The sequence below is a fragment of the Fusarium falciforme genome, chromosome 2 (genome assembly GCF_026873545.1).
Source record: "Fusarium falciforme chromosome 2, complete sequence".
Lineage (NCBI taxonomy): Eukaryota > Fungi > Ascomycota > Sordariomycetes > Hypocreales > Nectriaceae > Fusarium > Fusarium falciforme.
In genome coordinates this window covers 1,440,566-1,458,061 of record NC_070545.1, presented here as the reverse complement: position 1 = coordinate 1,458,061, position 17,496 = coordinate 1,440,566, and the positions used below count along the sequence as shown (strand labels likewise).

General features: G+C 53.3%; 8 protein-coding genes across 8 annotated transcripts; 6 read left to right on the top strand and 2 right to left on the bottom strand.

Moving 5' to 3' along the window:
- Positions 1 to 1,254: 1,254 nt before the first annotated feature.
- Positions 1,255 to 1,980, top strand: NCS54_00242200 (Altered inheritance of mitochondria protein 41; the record flags this gene model as incomplete). Its single annotated transcript, XM_053148021.1, has 1 exon — positions 1,255 to 1,980. The coding sequence occupies exon 1, from the start codon at positions 1,375 to 1,377 to the stop codon at positions 1,978 to 1,980; it is 606 nt and encodes a 201-aa protein (XP_053003996.1). The 5' UTR covers positions 1,255 to 1,374.
- Positions 1,981 to 2,600: 620 nt separating this feature from the next.
- Positions 2,601 to 3,075, top strand: NCS54_00242100 (Hypothetical protein; the record flags this gene model as incomplete). The annotated part of the gene is made up of 2 exons (XM_053148020.1): positions 2,601 to 2,707; positions 2,766 to 3,075. The coding sequence occupies 2 exons, from the start codon at positions 2,601 to 2,603 to the stop codon at positions 3,073 to 3,075; spliced, it is 417 nt and encodes a 138-aa protein (XP_053003995.1).
- A 190-nt stretch (positions 3,076 to 3,265) lies between these two features.
- On the bottom strand, positions 3,266 to 4,301 carry NCS54_00242000 (Sulf-transp domain-containing protein; the record flags this gene model as incomplete). The annotated part of the gene is made up of 2 exons (XM_053148019.1): positions 3,266 to 4,106; positions 4,159 to 4,301. 2 exons carry the CDS (start codon positions 4,299 to 4,301, stop codon positions 3,266 to 3,268), a joined length of 984 nt encoding a protein of 327 aa, XP_053003994.1.
- A 1,368-nt stretch (positions 4,302 to 5,669) lies between these two features.
- On the top strand, positions 5,670 to 6,820 carry NCS54_00241900 (Hypothetical protein; the record flags this gene model as incomplete). The annotated part of the gene is made up of 2 exons (XM_053148018.1): positions 5,670 to 5,731; positions 5,788 to 6,820. The coding sequence occupies 2 exons, from the start codon at positions 5,670 to 5,672 to the stop codon at positions 6,818 to 6,820; spliced, it is 1,095 nt and encodes a 364-aa protein (XP_053003993.1).
- Positions 6,821 to 7,019: 199 nt separating this feature from the next.
- Positions 7,020 to 7,994, bottom strand: NCS54_00241800 (KRR1 small subunit processome component; the record flags this gene model as incomplete). Its single annotated transcript, XM_053148017.1, has 1 exon — positions 7,020 to 7,994. Exon 1 carries the CDS (start codon positions 7,983 to 7,985, stop codon positions 7,020 to 7,022), a length of 966 nt encoding a protein of 321 aa, XP_053003992.1. The 5' UTR covers positions 7,986 to 7,994.
- Positions 7,833 to 8,805, top strand: NCS54_00241700 (Hypothetical protein; the record flags this gene model as incomplete). Its single annotated transcript, XM_053148016.1, has 3 exons — positions 7,833 to 8,027; positions 8,086 to 8,397; positions 8,473 to 8,805. Exons 1-3 carry the CDS (start codon positions 8,007 to 8,009, stop codon positions 8,803 to 8,805), a joined length of 666 nt encoding a protein of 221 aa, XP_053003991.1. The 5' UTR covers positions 7,833 to 8,006.
- Positions 8,806 to 11,179: 2,374 nt separating this feature from the next.
- Positions 11,180 to 13,936, top strand: NCS54_00241600 (Protein kinase domain-containing protein; the record flags this gene model as incomplete). Its single annotated transcript, XM_053148015.1, has 4 exons — positions 11,180 to 11,331; positions 11,458 to 11,747; positions 11,942 to 13,262; positions 13,320 to 13,936. Exons 1-4 carry the CDS (start codon positions 11,280 to 11,282, stop codon positions 13,934 to 13,936), a joined length of 2,280 nt encoding a protein of 759 aa, XP_053003990.1. The 5' UTR covers positions 11,180 to 11,279.
- A 683-nt stretch (positions 13,937 to 14,619) lies between these two features.
- Positions 14,620 to 15,195, top strand: NCS54_00241500 (Hypothetical protein; the record flags this gene model as incomplete). The annotated part of the gene is made up of 3 exons (XM_053148014.1): positions 14,620 to 14,622; positions 14,824 to 15,110; positions 15,171 to 15,195. The coding sequence occupies 3 exons, from the start codon at positions 14,620 to 14,622 to the stop codon at positions 15,193 to 15,195; spliced, it is 315 nt and encodes a 104-aa protein (XP_053003989.1).
- Positions 15,196 to 17,496: the final 2,301 nt, after the last annotated feature.

Sequence of the window (17,496 nt, the reverse complement as noted above, 5' to 3'; positions counted from 1 at the left end):
GCTCCTTGGGTTGCTGCAGGGGCTCGGACTTAAAGATCCAGGTAAACAGGAAGATCCATATACGGCTCTACAAAGTGGCTGCTCGTCCCTTCTTATTGCTTCCAGGGAGTGACTCGCAACGGCTGGCCCCATGGAGGCTCGGTACCGGCTGGCTGGGACCCGGTGAGGGAACAGCTGGAGACTTGGCCTGCCCGCTGCGACTCGAGGGACCACACCTACCCAGGGAAGTGCCCGTCCCCGTCCCCGTCCCCGTCCCCGTGTCCACCACGGATGGAGGTCGAGCCGCAGAGGGACGACTCATGAATGGACCAAGAGCGTGGGAGCAAGATGGGCAAGCAAGGTAGTGAGCGATCCATGGCCGGGCCGTTCCCCTTCTTATCCACCACACGCACGAGAACCCACCTCTCCCGAACGGAACGGGCACGATAGATGATCACGATCTCGTCTCTTTTTTTTACAATCCCTGGTCGGTCAGGTCCTTTCCACGAGGGATCTATCGATGTTCATCTCCCCATCTCCACCTACGTTGCCTGGTAAGGGACTGGGTTTCCGAGGAGATCATCCATGGCAGTCAACTGCCGGGCTCTGGCCAAGGCCTGGATGCCCAATAGTGCTATTCTAGCGAGCTCAAAGGCGGTGGAACCTGTCAGGACCGTCAGGGCCGTTGACAAGTGCAGCTGTCACCGAGTCCAGCTGCGTCATCTGTCGCTGATGGCCTCGAGCCTCCCCTTGATCTGTCCCCCTCTGGTGAAGCTAGCGCGGAACCCTAGTGGGATGCAATATCAACGGAATCATCCCCGACCCTTGTCAACGCATGGGAGGCTGGGTGCACCAAAGATCAGGTGATTTAGCGTGCTGGAAGGTCTCGACAGTCAACATCAACAACGGCAAGGACGGATGTTTGCTGGACATTTGCTCCTGGGAACCCGAAATGGTTATGACGAGTACGCGAGATATGCGGAGGACAAAGCACACCAGAATCCAGGCTCGTGGAATGAGCCAATGAACCATCAAACACCCCCTGTATTGATTATCTCGAATATTTCCGAAACCGTCTCCCCCGTAATCGCCCAGTAGCCCAGTGCACTGGCCTGGGCCGCCCCTACAAGCCCGCCCACGTCCACTCCCACGCCGCCCTACAGGCCGTTGCACACCGCTAGGGCCCGGCAGACAAATCACAGCCGCCAATTGACGCCGCAGATGCACTTGGGAAATTTTGAGCTCCAAACTTATCCAGCTTGAGCTTTCATCACTTCAAGATTCGATCGTCACGGTGCATACACTCTCATCCCATCGCCAACCGCGCTTCTTGGACCAGAATTGGCTTCCTTGACCCAACACCTCCATCCTTCATCTACGGCATCATCGATCACAATGTCCTGCAAGCCCTCCATGCACCTCCTCCGAGCGCTACGGGCGTCTCAGCCTTGCTCGGCCTACCGACAACCCGCCAACCGACTCTCATCTGCCTCCCTCTGCCGCTTCTACTCGACACCCGCTGGCGATGCCCCTCCTCCGCTGCTGTCTAAGCTCAAGTCTGAACTCAAGACGGCGATGCGCGCCAAGGATGCCCCCCGCCTAGCCGTTCTTCGGTCAATCATGTCGGCCAACCTCAACGCCTCCAAGACATCGACCCCCATTAAGACGGATGTGCAACTCGTGGCCTTGATCCGCAAGATCCAGAAAGGAGCCTTTGACGCCGTTGCCGAGGCTAAGGCTGCCGGCCGCGAAGACCTGGTCCAGAAGGAGGAGGAGCAAATCAAGGTTCTGGACGAGTACATCTCCAACAGTGGCGTGCAGACTCTGGGTGAGGCCGAGCTCAAGGCCCTGGTTCAGGACGCCGTCGAGGCTTCCAAGGCTGCTGGCGTTCAGGCCAAGGCTATCATGGGCGACGTCATGAAGCGGCTATCGGGTGCTCTCGAGGGCAAGGATGTTGACAGAAAGGAGCTGGCTAAGCTGGTCAAGGAGCTGACAAGCTAAGTCAGCCCAGTCAGACATCCAAGGATGGTGTAAGATATGTACATTATTGCGCCAAAGTGGCGTTGGAGCTGCTGTTGAACCCTCTCCATATCCCAATCATCTGTACGAATTTACGTTGTTGTAACGAGACGCAACCTGCTCCTACACAGGGCGCGATTTGAAGCTATTCACATTCAACTTGAAGAATATGCTCAAGTGAAAAAAATTCTTGAAGGCATAAAGTCTCTTTGTATGTGGTGAGTAACATGGCAGTAAGAATGCCTCGACGATTGTTGCAAGGTCACGAAGCCAACCACATTTGTTATCTGTGCCATTCATTCATCCCTTGCACCTTGCTTCATCATCGTTTTACGACCTTGAAAAACATATGTTCCCTGAGTCCCGACATATGAGGAACAGGCCGAGCCAAATCCGGGGTAATATCACGGCCGAATGACCCCACCTTGACAGCCCGACGAAGCCATGAGTAGATAGGCATAGTACAAGTGAGTCACAATAGTAGAACAACATGGCCAGGGCGCTCTTTGATATTTAATCCTCTCGAGCTTGGTCTCATTTTCTTCCTCTCCTTGTTTCTATATCACCTCTAATTACTCTTCTCTTCACAAGCAAAAGCAATCATGACATCTCGTCAAAACATCAGCTCCGGCTCCGCGTTTGAAGCGCAGATTGGCTATTCACGAGCCGTCGTCACCGGGGACTGGGTATTCGTGAGCGGGACAACTGGGTAAGTTTCCCCTCTGTGACTCTACAACTTGCTACATTGGGCCTAACATGTGTCACAGCTACAACTACAACACCGGCGACATCTCCCCCGACGTGGCCGAGCAGGCGGACCAGACACTGACCAACATCGCCGCGGCCCTCAAGGACGCCGGTGCATCTGTTGAAGACGTCGTCCGCGTTCGATACATTCTGCCCGATCGTGATGACTTCCCAAAGACTTGGCCGGTGCTGCAGAAGTGGTTCGGCCATGTTCGTCCTGCGGCGACTATGGTGCAGTCCGCGCTGATGAAGGGGGAAATGAAGATTGAGATCGAGGTCACTGCGAGAAAGGGATGTGGAAACGCGGCTGACCAAGGACCGGTGGCTTAATACATGAAAACTCTGAGTGGTTGGATCAAGTTTATGATAACAGTCTACCATATGTTCTATTCACAACAATCTCAGTTTCGTCCAAATCCAAGAGACACCAGGAACTACCCTTATCTATCCAGTTATAAATATACCAAATAACACTTGTTTTGAAGCCCTAAGGATAAATAGATTTCATGCGAGCATCCATCTAGTGAACTAGAGGCGCAATCAAGCCTGCAGCAGCAAAAGTAGTACCAATGGTAACAAGGCTCGACGTCGACAGGAGTGACAGACCACTGATTCCATGCCCGGAGGTACAACCTCCAGCAAGTCTGGATCCAACAACCATCACGAAGCCGCCAGCAGCAGCCAATAGTGGCTCGGTCTCGACGATGGACGCTGCGAGAAGTTCGGGGAAGTTCTTTGAGATTGCCCAGGCGCCCGCCGCCACGCCGGTCGCGAACAGTATGTTCTGGCGGCTGCTGGGGTACGAAGCAGAGTCAGCACCCTTGAGGAGCCACCAGAAGTGGTTTCCGACTTCTTCGTAGGAGCCAGAGACGCCGAGCATGGAACGGCGGACGAGGATAGAGAAGAGCTGGGCGAAACCGATGAAGAGACCGCTACCGGCGGAGAAGAGGGTCCAATCCGAGCCAGTGGTGTAGACAACCGAAGCAGCAATAGCAGACAGGCAGAGAGTCTCGAAGAGGATGACAGTCGCAACCTTGGATACGCCGAGCTTTTCGTTGAGGGTGACAGTCTCGGGCTTCACTCCCGTCCTCTCCTTTTGCGCCTTGACGGCCTTTGAGAGGAATCCTGTCCATACGATACCGCCAAGCACTGCTCCACCCAGGGCGTAGAAACCAGTCTGAAGTCCAGTTCCGACCTGAGCGAGTACAGTTCCAGGGCATGAGCCCGAGAGAGCCATGCCGGCACCGAGAAGAAAACCGCCGAGGACGTTGCCATCATATTGACCGAAGAGGCCGATGGGTGAAGAGCTGCGAGGCTTAAGATTTACATAGCCGGTGCCTTCAAGAATTTTATAGACAACGCTATATATCGAGGTCAGAAAATGCGAGATATGTTGGAGGGAGAGACACTCACGCGCTGGTCGCCGCTGCGCCGAGAAAGGTCTGCAGCATATGCCATTCTTCAAACTTGAACTGGTTGATGATGACCGATGGGGAGTAGACACCGGCAACTACAGTAGCAGCGCCGAAAACAGCACCCGAGATCAGCGAGGCCATGATGAAAATATTCGAGTCTTTGGGGTGGAATATGCAGTTGGTGGATCACCAGTGAGGATGGTGTTGAAGTGTATGCCGGTCTTCGGAGCGTCGGCAGCGAACCTTAAATAAGGCAACTTGAACAGGGGAAACGCTGCTCAGAGAAAAGACCTAGTCGTAATGCTCACAAATCAAGCTTTCATAAGAAAAAGGCGAAATTTCATGTCCAAGATTCAAGTCGCCGAAGTAAAGGCCAAGGGCCTGAGGTCAAGAATTAGTCCAGGTGCCCGCCCATGGCCGACGTCCCGATTGCTAAGTCGGTAGCGTCAGAATTGGGGAAAGTGATGCCATCTGGGGACGGACCCATTGAATGCGGGTTCACAGCAAGATGCATATTCTCGTCACCCAGTGTGTACTGGTCAGCTATATTCTTGTAGTTTGATGTGTAAGTCAACGGGGACTTGCATCCAGTGGAATAAGCAAGTACAGTGGTGAATTGGTCTCATTAAGGTGCTGACAGCTTCAGCCACCGAGTTCGGGGAACAGATCTTGGCTCGGGGATCTGAAAGTGACAGCTCGGGGACCATCCCAGCGGCGACAATTGATTACAAACAACTTGGTTCTCAAGCACTGACCTTTTCTTTCCAATCATGGTCGAATAGTTCTCGATTCTTTTCCTTATATTGAGATCAACATCCTCATATAGATGAATCCTTTCCCTCCTTGACCTTTTGTTCGTTTCTTGGGTTCCTCACCTTGGCCCTTGAAGCCAGACGTCTCTTACAGGGTAGCTATCTTTTTATAAGTTTGATTGAACACCGTTCACGGACAGGGTAATTGTGTGAGCAAGTCGCCACAAGGATATGCTGGATTATGCTGGATTATCTACTGAGCACTAAGTAGGTATACCCTCGCTCTGCTAATTATCCAGACATAACAAAGTGAAAGTTGACTGACTGCGAATGCGATCACTCGTCATAGTCTAGGTTAGAGTGTAGAAATACTCTAATGTGAATACTCAGCAAGGACGAAGGGAAAGGCCTTAATGTATTAATAATACGAAGTAGCTTCACTACGACTGTTTTTGCTGGATCATCACTAGTTGTCAAACAGTTGCATCATCTGGGGAGTTCGTCCGGCTTTGATGTAAGACACTGCCGAGGTTCGGTCCGCGGCGCGGTAGCGGGGCCGCTTGGTCGGCTGCTGAACATGTCTCCTCCTCACCGAGCTGGCTGGATTAGTAAAGACTATGCACACCAACGATATATCTATATCTATATACCTGCCTATCTATTTGAGCTGAATCACATCATCTTAATACACTGCTTTAACTTACTACCACCCTCTATATCCAATTCCAGATACAGGCCACAACATCGTGACATCACAATGCCTCGAGCTCTCACCCTACAGCATATCGAAGGCGCCAAGCCTGGGAAGGTCTACTATCCGTAAGCGATCAATTGATCAAGTTATCAATCATCCATTTGCTGACCCTGACCCTTAGTATCCAAGTTGTGCAAGTCCCTAAGCCAACACCGGGCGCAAATGAGGTCCTAGTTCGCCTATCAGCCGCAGCTCTCAACCATCGGGACCTCTTTATACGACGTCATCTCTATCCTGCCATCTCCTTCACCAACCCACTCCTGGCCGATGGCTATGGAACTGTTGTGGCCCTTGGATCCAATGTCACTCGCAAGGAGCTGCTCAACAAGCCCGTCATCCTCACACCCATGCGCGGCTGGGACTCTGACCCTGCTGGCCCCGAGGACAGTCGCAAGTTCGCCGTAACCGGTGGATCTAGAATCACCGACGTCGGTACTGCACAGGACTATATCGCTGTGCCAGAGAATGAAGTCGTGCCTGCACCTGAACATCTCACACCCGCCGAGGGCGCCTCTCTGCCGGTTGTCGGACTCACGGGGTGGAGGGCCTTCGTCACAAAGAGCAACGCCGCATTCCCCGGCGCAAACATTCTTCTCACTGGAATTGGCGGCGGTGTCGCCTTGGTGGTCCTTCAATTTGCCGCGGCCTTTGGCTGCAACGTCTTCGTTACCTCAGGTAGTGAAGATAAGCTTGCAAAGGCCAAGGAGATGGGAGCACGGGGCGGTGTCAACTATAAGCACGAGGGGTGGGACAAGGAGCTCAGGGCACTCCTCCCGGCTGACAGGCCATACTTGGATGCTGTCATCGACGGGGCGGGCGGTGATATCGTGGCAAAGACGGTGCGACTGCTCAAGGCCGGCGGAGTCATTGTCCAATACGGCATGACCGTATCGCCCAAGATGGACTGGCTCATGTCGGCAGTGCTGCTGAACATTGAGCTCAAGGGATCGACGATGGGTTCCCGAAAGGAGTTCCGTGAGATGATGGCCTTTGTGAAAGAGAAGAAGATCCGGCCCGTCGTCAGTCGGATAGTTAAGGGGCTGGATAACCTCGACGATATCGAAGGACTGTTTGTGGATATGGACCAAGGCAAGCAGTTTGGCAAGTTGGTGATTGAATGGGATTCTGGGAGCGAGTCACCCTCCAAGCTATAAGGGACCAATGATCGAACAAAGATGACGACAAGAAGTTGAATACACATTTTCCCCAACTATGAATCCTTAACTACCTAGAGACATAAAAAAACGCCGAGTCATTTCCAGGGTATCATACACCTCGAGAGCCCCTGGGTGATGGGCCAGCAACTCACACCAGTTGCTCGCCCACGTAGCATGCAGAACCAAGTGCCCCTGTTTACTCGTCCGACTTCTTGCGCTTCTTCTTGGGTCGGCCTCCCTCTTCCGGCGGGACAAACTCGGCCTCGCGCTCCTTGACCTTGTCCTCCTTTCGCTGCTTCTGCTTCTCCTTGCGCTCCTCCTGCGCGGCGCGCTCCTTGCCCTGCTTGCCCAGGAAGTACTCGCCCGACTCGATCTGCATGTCGACCTTGCTCTTCTCGGGGGCGGGGGGGAACGGCGTGTAGACCTTCTTGGACTTGTCGGTGACCTTGAGAGGCACGCGTCGTCGGCTGAGCGTCTTCTTCTTGAAGTTGGGGAGGAAGCGGTCCCAGCTCTCGTTGGCCAGCTCAGGATCCTTTGCGAGCTCGCGCTTGATCATGAGCTCCTTGATGTGGTAGATCGGGTGGATGTTGGCCATGCAGTCCTCTACCACTCTCCGCATCTCCTTCAAGCCCTTATAGGGGCCCATGGCAGACACCGTGTTACCGTGGACCAGAATGTACGTCTCCGTGAGCAGCTCGAGGGCCTTGAGGGTCGAACCGTTGGGTCCGAGTATTCTTTGTCGCCGCTTGACAAATCTCTCCTTATTCCGGACGAGGCTGCGGATCTTGATGATATCGCAGGCGACGCCATCGTCGAGGATCTTGATGGCTTGTGGCGCGGGGACACTTCGAGCAAGGAGCTTGATGAGGTCGCGTGCGTTGAGGATGGCGGCGGGATCAAATGTTTTTCGAGTAGTCTTGACGGTCATGGAACCCTCGACCAGATCCAGGGTGCAGGCGATGCCAGTCTTTTCGAGCGCCTTGGTGACGAGAGGCCAGGCCTCCTTCAGGTAGACTTCTCGGTATTTGGGGAAGAGAGTCGCGAACGAAGACTCTTCAGCAAAAGTGCCTCCGACATTGTCCTTTGGGGTGAAGACATCGACCTTCCACTTGTCAATGTCGTCCGTATCCCACGGCTTCTCCTTCTTGTGAGTAGAGGGCATGTTGGCCGTGTAATTGCGAGGATGAGGTTGAAGAAAAGATGGGTGAGTTTCCCAAGATGCGATTCCCAAGTTTTTTTTTCTGGAGCTGCCCAGATGCAAGAGACGCAGAGACAAGTGGGGCCACTTGGCTCCATGTGGGGGATGGGAAGACCCCTGCCGTGAGCCAATCAGGACGCTAGCTGAGCCGGCGACTCTCGAAATTCTCCAGCTCACAAAACACCATCAACGTCGAAACGCCGAGTCGCAAGATCCCGCCGAATTCAACACAGCAGCCATCATGTCCAAGGGTCGAGCCGCCGGAGGTGTTGATCAGATTGTCAAGCTGATCGTGGGGGCCGGACAGGCCAGTCCTAGTCCTCCCGTCGGTCCTGCGCTGGGTTCCAAGGGTGTCAAGTCAATGGACTTTTGCAAGGTCAGGAACACACAAAGAGGCGCAGGAGGCCATTGATTACATGAGGCTGAGGGACAATTTCTCACTGTGATACAGGAGTTCAACGCCCGAACTGCGCACATCACTACCGGTACACCAATGCCCTGCCGAGTCGTCGTCCGCCCCGACCGATCATTCACCTTCGACGTCCGAACACCGCACACATCGTGGCTGCTCCTCAACGCCGCCGATGCACCCGTCAAGAAGGGAAGCCGAAAGGGTGCCAGCAACCCTGGCCACGAAACGGTCGGCAGCATCAGCCTGAAGCACGTTTACGAGATTGCCAAGATCAAGCAGACTGAGCTACGACTCTCTGGTTTGTCCCTGGAGGGACTTTGCAGGTCAATCATCTTCCAGGCAAAGTCTATAGGCATTAATGTCGTGCCTTGAGAAAGGACTCGTTGGGTTGAAGGAACGATGAGAGCCACAGGCATGTGGTGTGTATAAATGACCTCCGGTCAGATATCGAACCTGTACAATATATTATGAATAGGGAGAGGTCACCAACTACAAATGAATTGTACGATTGCATTGATCATAAGTTCTCAATAGATTGGAGTTATTACATATCGGTGTTATTCCGAGATTATTGTCGTCAAAGAACATTCGGACTCTAGCACCGAGAGTTCTATTGACATCACAAGGGAGGGCAGACTCATTGGCGCCATTGAATTCAACATGCGGACTCGGTCGATGAGTATCAAGTCATATCACATGATTACGGCCGATCGATGAGTTCATGTGAATCCGATAATTGGAAACTTTGGTCTTATTACGTGCCCTTGGTCCACTATACGCGTGGCATGCAGAGGCTCTCGTATCCGGATGACGATGAAGCCACGTTCATATCACATACTGTATAATAGTGACCTCAATTGTGGCTTTATCCACTGAGCTCATGGATCTTGTGTGGATCGGATCGCTTGGTTCCTGAATCTCGTGCCTTGGGCTCGGTAACTCTAGATTACGATAGCCATATTGGGTCATCTTTGGGGCACCAACATTTGTAAAAAGAAATGTTGGGCACAGATCCAGAATAAAAAAAAAAGCTTGACTGAAATAGAAGCAAGGGTCATTAAGTGAACAATGGCCCACTGGGCAGAGAGATCGAGCGAGTTGAGACGACCATCACCCAGGCGAGATGCAACGATGAGTCCATGGATGGAACCAAATCAATTTGCAAGGTACCTGGTACTTGGATCGGCAGCTGGGCGCACAACCCCCGGAGCTAGTCCCTGGCCGGGAATATTGGCAGAGAGACTTGGAACAGCCTTGTGGTTCCATGGGTCCAGTCTAGAAGGCTTCCATTTTGGCCACCACCAAAGAAAAAAGCCTGCATTTTAATTGTTTGTTTGCCACGTGTAAGCCCCCCGCGAAGGAGTCGTGTTCTGGTTACAGTGCAGTGTACAGGGAGGAAGGCATCCAGCTTACACCCGACTGGAAAAGATAAGAACAGAGTCGCAATAAGCTGTGGGGGCGTTGGCGTCATTCTCTTCAACCGCCCACCTCAAGACAGTCATGACAGTGAAGGGTTTTTTTTAAGTGAATGGGGGTTTCATTCTCGCTCGGCCGTTGTGTGTCATTCACGCCGGGTGGCAGCCCCGAGAGCTCCGCCACCGCGGGCCGGCCTTGCTGCGAACGGACCGCAAGCTTCACGGCCTGAAAGAAATTTTCTTCTTTCGCTTCCGTGAGCGGGTGACTGCTGTCACGGCCCCCGTCTCATCTTGTGCTGACTCTGACACGCTCGGAACAGATCCGTGGCTTAAGCTTGGCCCGCAGCGGAATCTGCTGACAGGGGAAAGGCTGTGAGCAGGAGAGACAAGGAGAGTCTCATTTCGATACTATATATCTTCAGGAGAGGTGCTTAGATATCCATAACTATTGAACCCCTTGAAAACGTGATGCCAAGGCGCCTCTCTCATGACAAACAAGCCGAGAACCACATACCGCGACGACCCGAACCGGCCAAGCCGACAAAGCTAACCGGACATATTCGCAGATCTGAGTAAGAGGGCGGAGGTCCTTGGTCTCTTTTTGTAGTAGTCGTGCGCCCTTACATGAGATCCATTGTGTTACGGCACAGCCAACAGCAGGCGTAAACGATACGAGACGAGCATGAAGAAACAGTCAGATCTTCCAGGGCCCTGGAGCTGCTCTGAAACTCAATGAGATAGATGACTGCATGATACCCTCCATCGTTCACGCATCGAATACCTACCTACAGACGAAAAATTTGTACCGGGAGCCCTGGTTTGTGATACGCCAGGGCCATGTCCCAAGCTCGAATAAGGCCGCAGGAAGAGGCCCTCACAACGGCCTAGGTACCCAATACTTGCCAGAGTAAATTGGCCATTTGCAGCTGAGAACTGGACAACCGTGCCACAGCGACCCTGCTTGTTGGGCTCACACTTACTGTGCTACCCGAGAGAACTATTCCAAAATAAACCAGTGTAACCATTTTGTTTCCTTTCTTTTTCCCCTGGACGTCAATTTTCGCCATCTTGTACGACCAATTCTCGGTCGTCAGCTGCCCAGAGACACCCCTAGCGCGCCTCTAGCCTGCTTCTAGCACCCGCAGAAGTCGTTGTTGGTACGTGCGAACGCGGGCTAGCTTCCTAGGTTCCCAGCAAGACACCAAAGGGAAAGAGAGAACCGAAAAGGTGGGAGGAAAGAAGTGGAAAGGCAAGTGGGAGGAGCCACGAGAGCCCCACCAACCAACTCGGCCGGCCGTCCTCTTTTATCATCGCCGTCGCAACTCTCTGCTCTGGTCTCGCTTCCTCTTTCAACCCTCCCCAAAATTACTACCTTCGCTTGCTTTCCCTGCCTTTGGATCAACCTCCATCGCCAGTATCTATTCGCATCCCATGGCATCTCCTACTCCTCCTGGTGAGCGTCCTCGCTCCCAGGACCTTTCTGGTAAGTCTATATCTTCCGGTTCAGCCGAATCTCTGAGCTGCCCCACCTTGATCTGCTGCTCTGCGCGCCCATCTTCATCGCCAGAACCTCTGGACACCACAATCGCTGACATGGCTTTCTCTCAAGCTCCAGAGCCCTCCCAGAAACCTGAAGGGCCCGCGGTCGTCCAGGAAAAGGCGGCCGAAGATGCTTCTGGCGTCCGCTTCTCTGCTGCCGTTCAGGAGATCTCACCTACCGAACCCGCCGCTCCCGAGCAGTCGTCATTGAGCCCAGAAGAGGAGGCCCCGTCGAGCTCCTTCACAGAGGTCACCGCCGATCAACTCAAAGCTTTCACCAAGTCACTCCACGGCCGACCTCTTCAGGAAGTTCGTCTGAACAGCTGTCAATTCGAGCCCTTCTCTCTTCCACCGTCCAGAGTATGTGCTTTCAGCCCCTCTTTTGCTCTGAAGTTGCGCTTGCCCGAGCCTCCGCATAAGACGTTGGTTCAGTTGATAGCCGATTGCTCCGCCGGCGTCCCTTCCGCCGTTGAGTGCTTGAGCTTGCAGCAGACGCCTAGCTTCCCTACCCCAGCTCAAGGTTCTGCTACTGACGCTAACTGATGTCATCGCAGGTCCCGTCTCATGAAGATGAATCGGGTCAGTCCACAAGACTGCCCACCCCTACCTCGGCCAACTTTCAATCCACACACAGCAGCCCACGACTTTCTGCATTGGCGTCTCCTCCCCTCACTCCCGCAGGATCCGACCAAGCTAGTACCGAACGGAAGCTCAGGGAAGGGTCGGCGGCGAACGAACCCCCAATTATCACCCCTCAGCCATCGTCTTCACACGAGAAGCCCACGCCAGCTCCTGACAGGAGACCCTCTACACACCGAGCCACCTCAGATCATGCGGTTCGTAGAGCTTCGTCAGCCGAGGAGCAGCACAAGTCCCACCGTCGGGGTATGTTTGGTGTTGGCCCCGGTTCTGTACCTGTTTCCAGAGAATCCAGCCCTTCTCGAAGCTCAGCATCCAACTTCTACTCCAAACCAGTCACCCCTGGTGGCGATATCAACGACCCTTATGCAAAGAACCGCCGGCCCGCACCCGCACCACATGCGACCAAAAACTCGATCGACCCCAGGTTTATCTTTTCTAGGAAGAAGAAACACAGCTCGCCCCATGGATCCAAGTCAAACGTGAACGAGAAGCGTGCTTCGTCAATTTTTGGAAGTGCCAAGAACAGCACTGAGGACCTTTCGCACAACGATAGCGCCGCCACTGGTATCATTCACCCGGGCCATGGCTCTATGGCAGATCTGAAGCGCTTCTTCCGGAAGTCAGGCCATCATCACAAAAAGAGGGACTCTTCCCCAGCGCCATCGATTAAGCTGGGAAAGTCGCCCCTGGCTTCCAGGTCCACTCAGCAGTTGCCTTTTGGAGACGATCATGGGTTGTCTTCCAAATACGGCAAGCTCGGCAAGTTTCTGGGATCTGGTGCCGGCGGTTCGGTACGATTGATGAAGCGCAAGGACGATGGTACTGTATTTGCTGTCAAGGAATTCCGCGCAAGGCACACATACGAAACCGAAAAGGAGTACAACAAAAAGGTCACGGCCGAGTTTTGCGTTGGATCGACTCTCCACCATGGCAACATCATCGAGACGTTGGATATCTTGCAGGAAAAGGGCAGGTGGTACGAAGTCATGGAGTACGCACCGTTCGATCTGTTCGCGATCGTTATGACCGGTCGGATGTCTCGGGAAGAGATAACGTGCTGCTTCCTGCAGATCCTCAATGGCGTGACATATCTGCACAGCGTGGGCCTTGCTCACCGCGACCTCAAGCTGGACAATGTGGTTGTCAGCAGCAAGGGCATCATGAAGATTATCGACTTTGGTAGCGCGCATGTCTTCAAGTACCCCTTCGAGACTGACACCGTACCCGCGAAGGGTAAGCTTGATTTCTATTTGGATTTTGATATCAAAAGCAGGTGCTAATCGTTTTCAGGTATCGTTGGCTCTGATCCTTACCTTGCCCCCGAGGTTTACGACTCCAAGGAGTACGATGCCGTGGCCGTGGATATTTGGTCACTTGCCATTATCTTCTGCTGCATGACTCTGCGCCGATTCCCTTGGAAGCTGCCGCGGATGACAGATAATTCGTTCAAGCTGTTTGCGGCGGACCCAACTCCTGGGCATGATCCGAAGAAGCTGATCGTGCCCTCCAAGTCAACGAACGACCTGACCACCACCCCGGCACGGGACTTCTTGGCTGAGGATGAAGTAAAGCGAAAGTCTCATCATGAGCGAAAGGAGGAGACGAGTGCGCAGCCACCGGCTTCTACGGGTGATTCCAAGGCACCTGCCTCTGGAGGCGACAAGAAGGAAGTCATCCGAGGCCCGTGGCGCATTTTGCGGCTGCTCCCGAGAGAAAGTCGACATATCATTAGCAGGATGCTCGAGCTCGACCCCAAAAGCCGGGCTCGAATGGATGAGATCCTCCAAGAGCCGTGGGTTGCCGACACGGTCATCTGCCAGCAGTTCGACCACGGCGAGGTGGTGCCGGCCGATAATCACACCCACATCTTGGAACCGCCGGCTAACCAGCAGCCGGAGAAGAAGTAATGACTGGACGGATGAACAGACAAAACATTGTATTGCATGCTTTTACGGACATGTTGACAGGGTTTGGCGTTTCTGAGAGCGACTGGTGGGCATAAATTGGAGGACAGCAGGGAAGCGTGTTATTTTGCATGTGGATGGACGTGGCATTACTCGACAGCGCATGATGATTGACAGCAGATAGAAGTTGGATAAGCAATTGCAAAACGGTGCGGCGTATTAGTTGCAACAGGATACAGGTAGCGGTACTTGGTTTCAATTACAGTAACTAGTTAGGTAAATGAGGAGGAAGAAGTTGAATAACAATATCGTCTCAATGATTGGCTCCCTGTGTTGCATTGCATTCCGTCATGATAACCAACTTACCCCAATCCCACCAAGTTTACTCGGCAACTCGGCGTGGTCGGCAATGGAGGCACGTGCGGCGGTGGCGGCGGAGGTCCTGTTTGCCGGAGACGTATTGCCGGGGTCTCGTCTCGGAACCGGGGAAATCAAGCCCCGAGGGGAAGCTTGGAGGGAAAAAATTGCTGACCTTCTTCTGGAAGCTGTTGGAAGAGACGAGGTCCACTCCGATTTGAACTCCGCTGAACTCAAGTCCGACTCTTCTCCCTCTTTACTCCATCCTTGTTTACGACTCTACGACTCTCCTCTGTTCTACCGCTTAACCGCCTTTTCACATAATCACAATGGTGCGTGCATTGCGTTGCTTGTGCTGGAGGGACTCTTACAAGATGGCTCTTGGAGTGCTTCATTCTGGAATCCTCGGCATACTACCCTTGGCAATTGAATAGCCGGTTGAAGGGTCGAGGACCAAGGATTGAAGCATGAAGGAGCCATTGAAGGAGATTCTGTACTGAAGGGCGGAACAAGACTAACATGGTATGCGGCAGGCCACCTCCATCAAGTCCATCCGAGCCCTCGCTCCCCTCCTGGACCGTGTCCTCGTCCAGCGCATCAAGGCCGAGGCCAAGACCGCCAGCGGCATCTTCCTCCCCGAGTCCAGCGTTGAGAAGCTCAACGAGGCCAAGGTCCTTGCCGTCGGCCCCGGCGCCCTCGACAAGAAGGGTAACCGACTACCCATGGGCGTCGCCGTCGGTGACCGCGTCCTCATCCCCCAATTCGGCGGCTCTCCCGTCAAGGCCGGCGAGGAGGAGTACCAGCTCTTCCGCGACAGCGAGTGAGTAGCCGCGCTTTGATGTTGAAGTTGAGGGATGGCAGTAGACTAACATGACTCTAGGATCCTGGCCAAGATCAACGAATAAGATACCCCCAGCATTCAACTGGAGTTAGCATGTACCATATTGTACCATAAGGGAAGCGGCAGACGCAAGAGATGGAACTCTTTTGCAGAAGCCGAACGGAAGGGGAAGAAGGAGGAGTTGACTGTAATGTAGGCGCATGATGAAGACCAAATTACGCGGGGAACAAAATATCTGTGTCTATATATGTGCAATGGACATGAGAGAAGAGGTCATACATATTGGTCGCGCATCGAGTCAGAATCAAATCTCCACTCTTGCCCTTTCAACTCATGATATCCTTGGGTGACGTTATGGGGCACGGCATGAAACTTGATGAAAATGGAAACAAGGTAAGACAATTGAGGCGTATTAAAAGAAACACGGAAGTCTTCCACTTTGCATAGCCGCCCAGAGCCTCATGGAGGTAAGGAACGGGGTGCCACGCAGAAGCAGCGGCAAGAGGATCGATCAATTGGCTCTCGGTTGATCTTGACCGCGGGCCGGCGTGAGGGCTGCCGAAGCGCCGATGGGTGAGGACCCAAGGGCCGAAAGACGGCCAGGATGCTTTTTTGGTGGTTCCACGGATGTTGCATAGGTCAAAGACGAGGCCTGATATTCTGTCAGTGAACAAGTCTATGTTGCTAAACAAGGACCACCATGAGTTGCCAAAGGCTAAGCTTGGCCATTCACCCACGGCGCCTGCGCTCTCAACATTAGGATGATCTATCCATGGGGACTCAGAACGCAAGAATAAACATCTTACTACCCGCGGATATAAGCTATACTCTCCTATATGTGCCACGTCCATCGGGTAATTTTACCCTTATGCTAGGCATTGTATGAGAACAAGCTTATTTCCCCTTGAAGCACGATCACGATCTAGTCTTTAGCTTGCATCCTTTTTGTAACAATAGCCCGCAGATAAATTGAGGTTCGCTTTCCAGGTTGTTGGAACAAGCAGGAATGCTAGTGCAAATGGGTGAGGGTAGCATCTGTTCATGGGCTCAAGAAGATCAGGTTTCAAGGAACGATCTACGCAGGCAAGATGGGATGACAGCGGGATAACTTCCGCATCTTGTTAGTCGGAGCTCTAGCCCCTTGAGGGGGATGAGAGGATGGAGGTTTGGCCCCCCCTTGGTAAGATTAGACAGGGGGAGGAGGATCGACAGTATCCTTGTCTTAGTATGGGGCAGGATGTGATTGAACCCTCTGGAAATAAGGTACTGGGTTTGAAACTGTTTATCCGAATGTGAGTGCTACGGCATTACGGTAAGTATGAGTTGAGGAGTTGAGATGAATGTTTACGCTCTTGGTTGGCTTCCAGGACGAGAGCAGTGCAGATACGAAGGCGCACAGAGATATACAGAGTCATGTGCGGCTGAACAGGTGATCCCTGAGATGAGCAAAGGATGAATAGGATTGATTGAAAGGACCGCTCAGGTTGAGTTAAGGACGGAGCAAGCTGGATGTTTAGAGTCGCACCACTGAACGCCGCCGACGCGCTTGGTGGAAGGGGGGGCCCTGTAGGTATTAGCCGGGAGCGTCGGGCAGGATGCTGATGGGGTTTGAGGTTCTGTGCAGTGGATCATGGATGACCCTTGTCGGTGTTTCGTCTGCGTTTGTTTCTGGTTGTATCGGAGAGTTGTGTTGGATCGTTGTTTATTTCATGTTGGAACCAACAACCATTATCGAGAAATGTCTTAAGTCATGGCATTGAGGTTGCAGCGCAGGAGATACTATGTATTGCCCGAGTCAGACATGTTCTTCTCACACTCTCTCCTGAGTAATGCCCCGGAGTGCGTGCCTTCCCTTCTGCAAGACTACGGGCAGCCCGCAGCGGAACAACACCCACTCAGCGCTTGCTTGACGCAGGTACCAAGAAATTACACGCACCCAAGACGCACGCGCTGGCGCACGCACACACGGGTACCTTGCAACTTGTCGACATTCGTTTCATCTTGAGCATCTTGGCACTCAGCTCTTGTCTCCTCTTCGCCCTCCTTCCTGAGATGATACGCCACATCGACGGCCAGTAGATGGCCCCTCCCCTTGCAAGCCAGCCCCAGGTTCCCCCAGCCCGCCTCGGCGGCTGTTCCGTTTGATTGCGGCTTGCAGGAGCCGGCCGGCAAATGTCCAGGATCTTGGACTCTTCCCGTGTGTAGTAGCGCTGCTGAGGGAATGAGAGGAGGATGAGTTTAGGGGCGAAGCCACTGTTTTAGGTGGTGGCGGCGTTTGGACCGACGATAGAGGCGGCCCTGCGCGTGTAACTTGTCGCCGGTCACCGACATCCCGACCCAGGACCCAGGGATGTAGGTTGTTGCT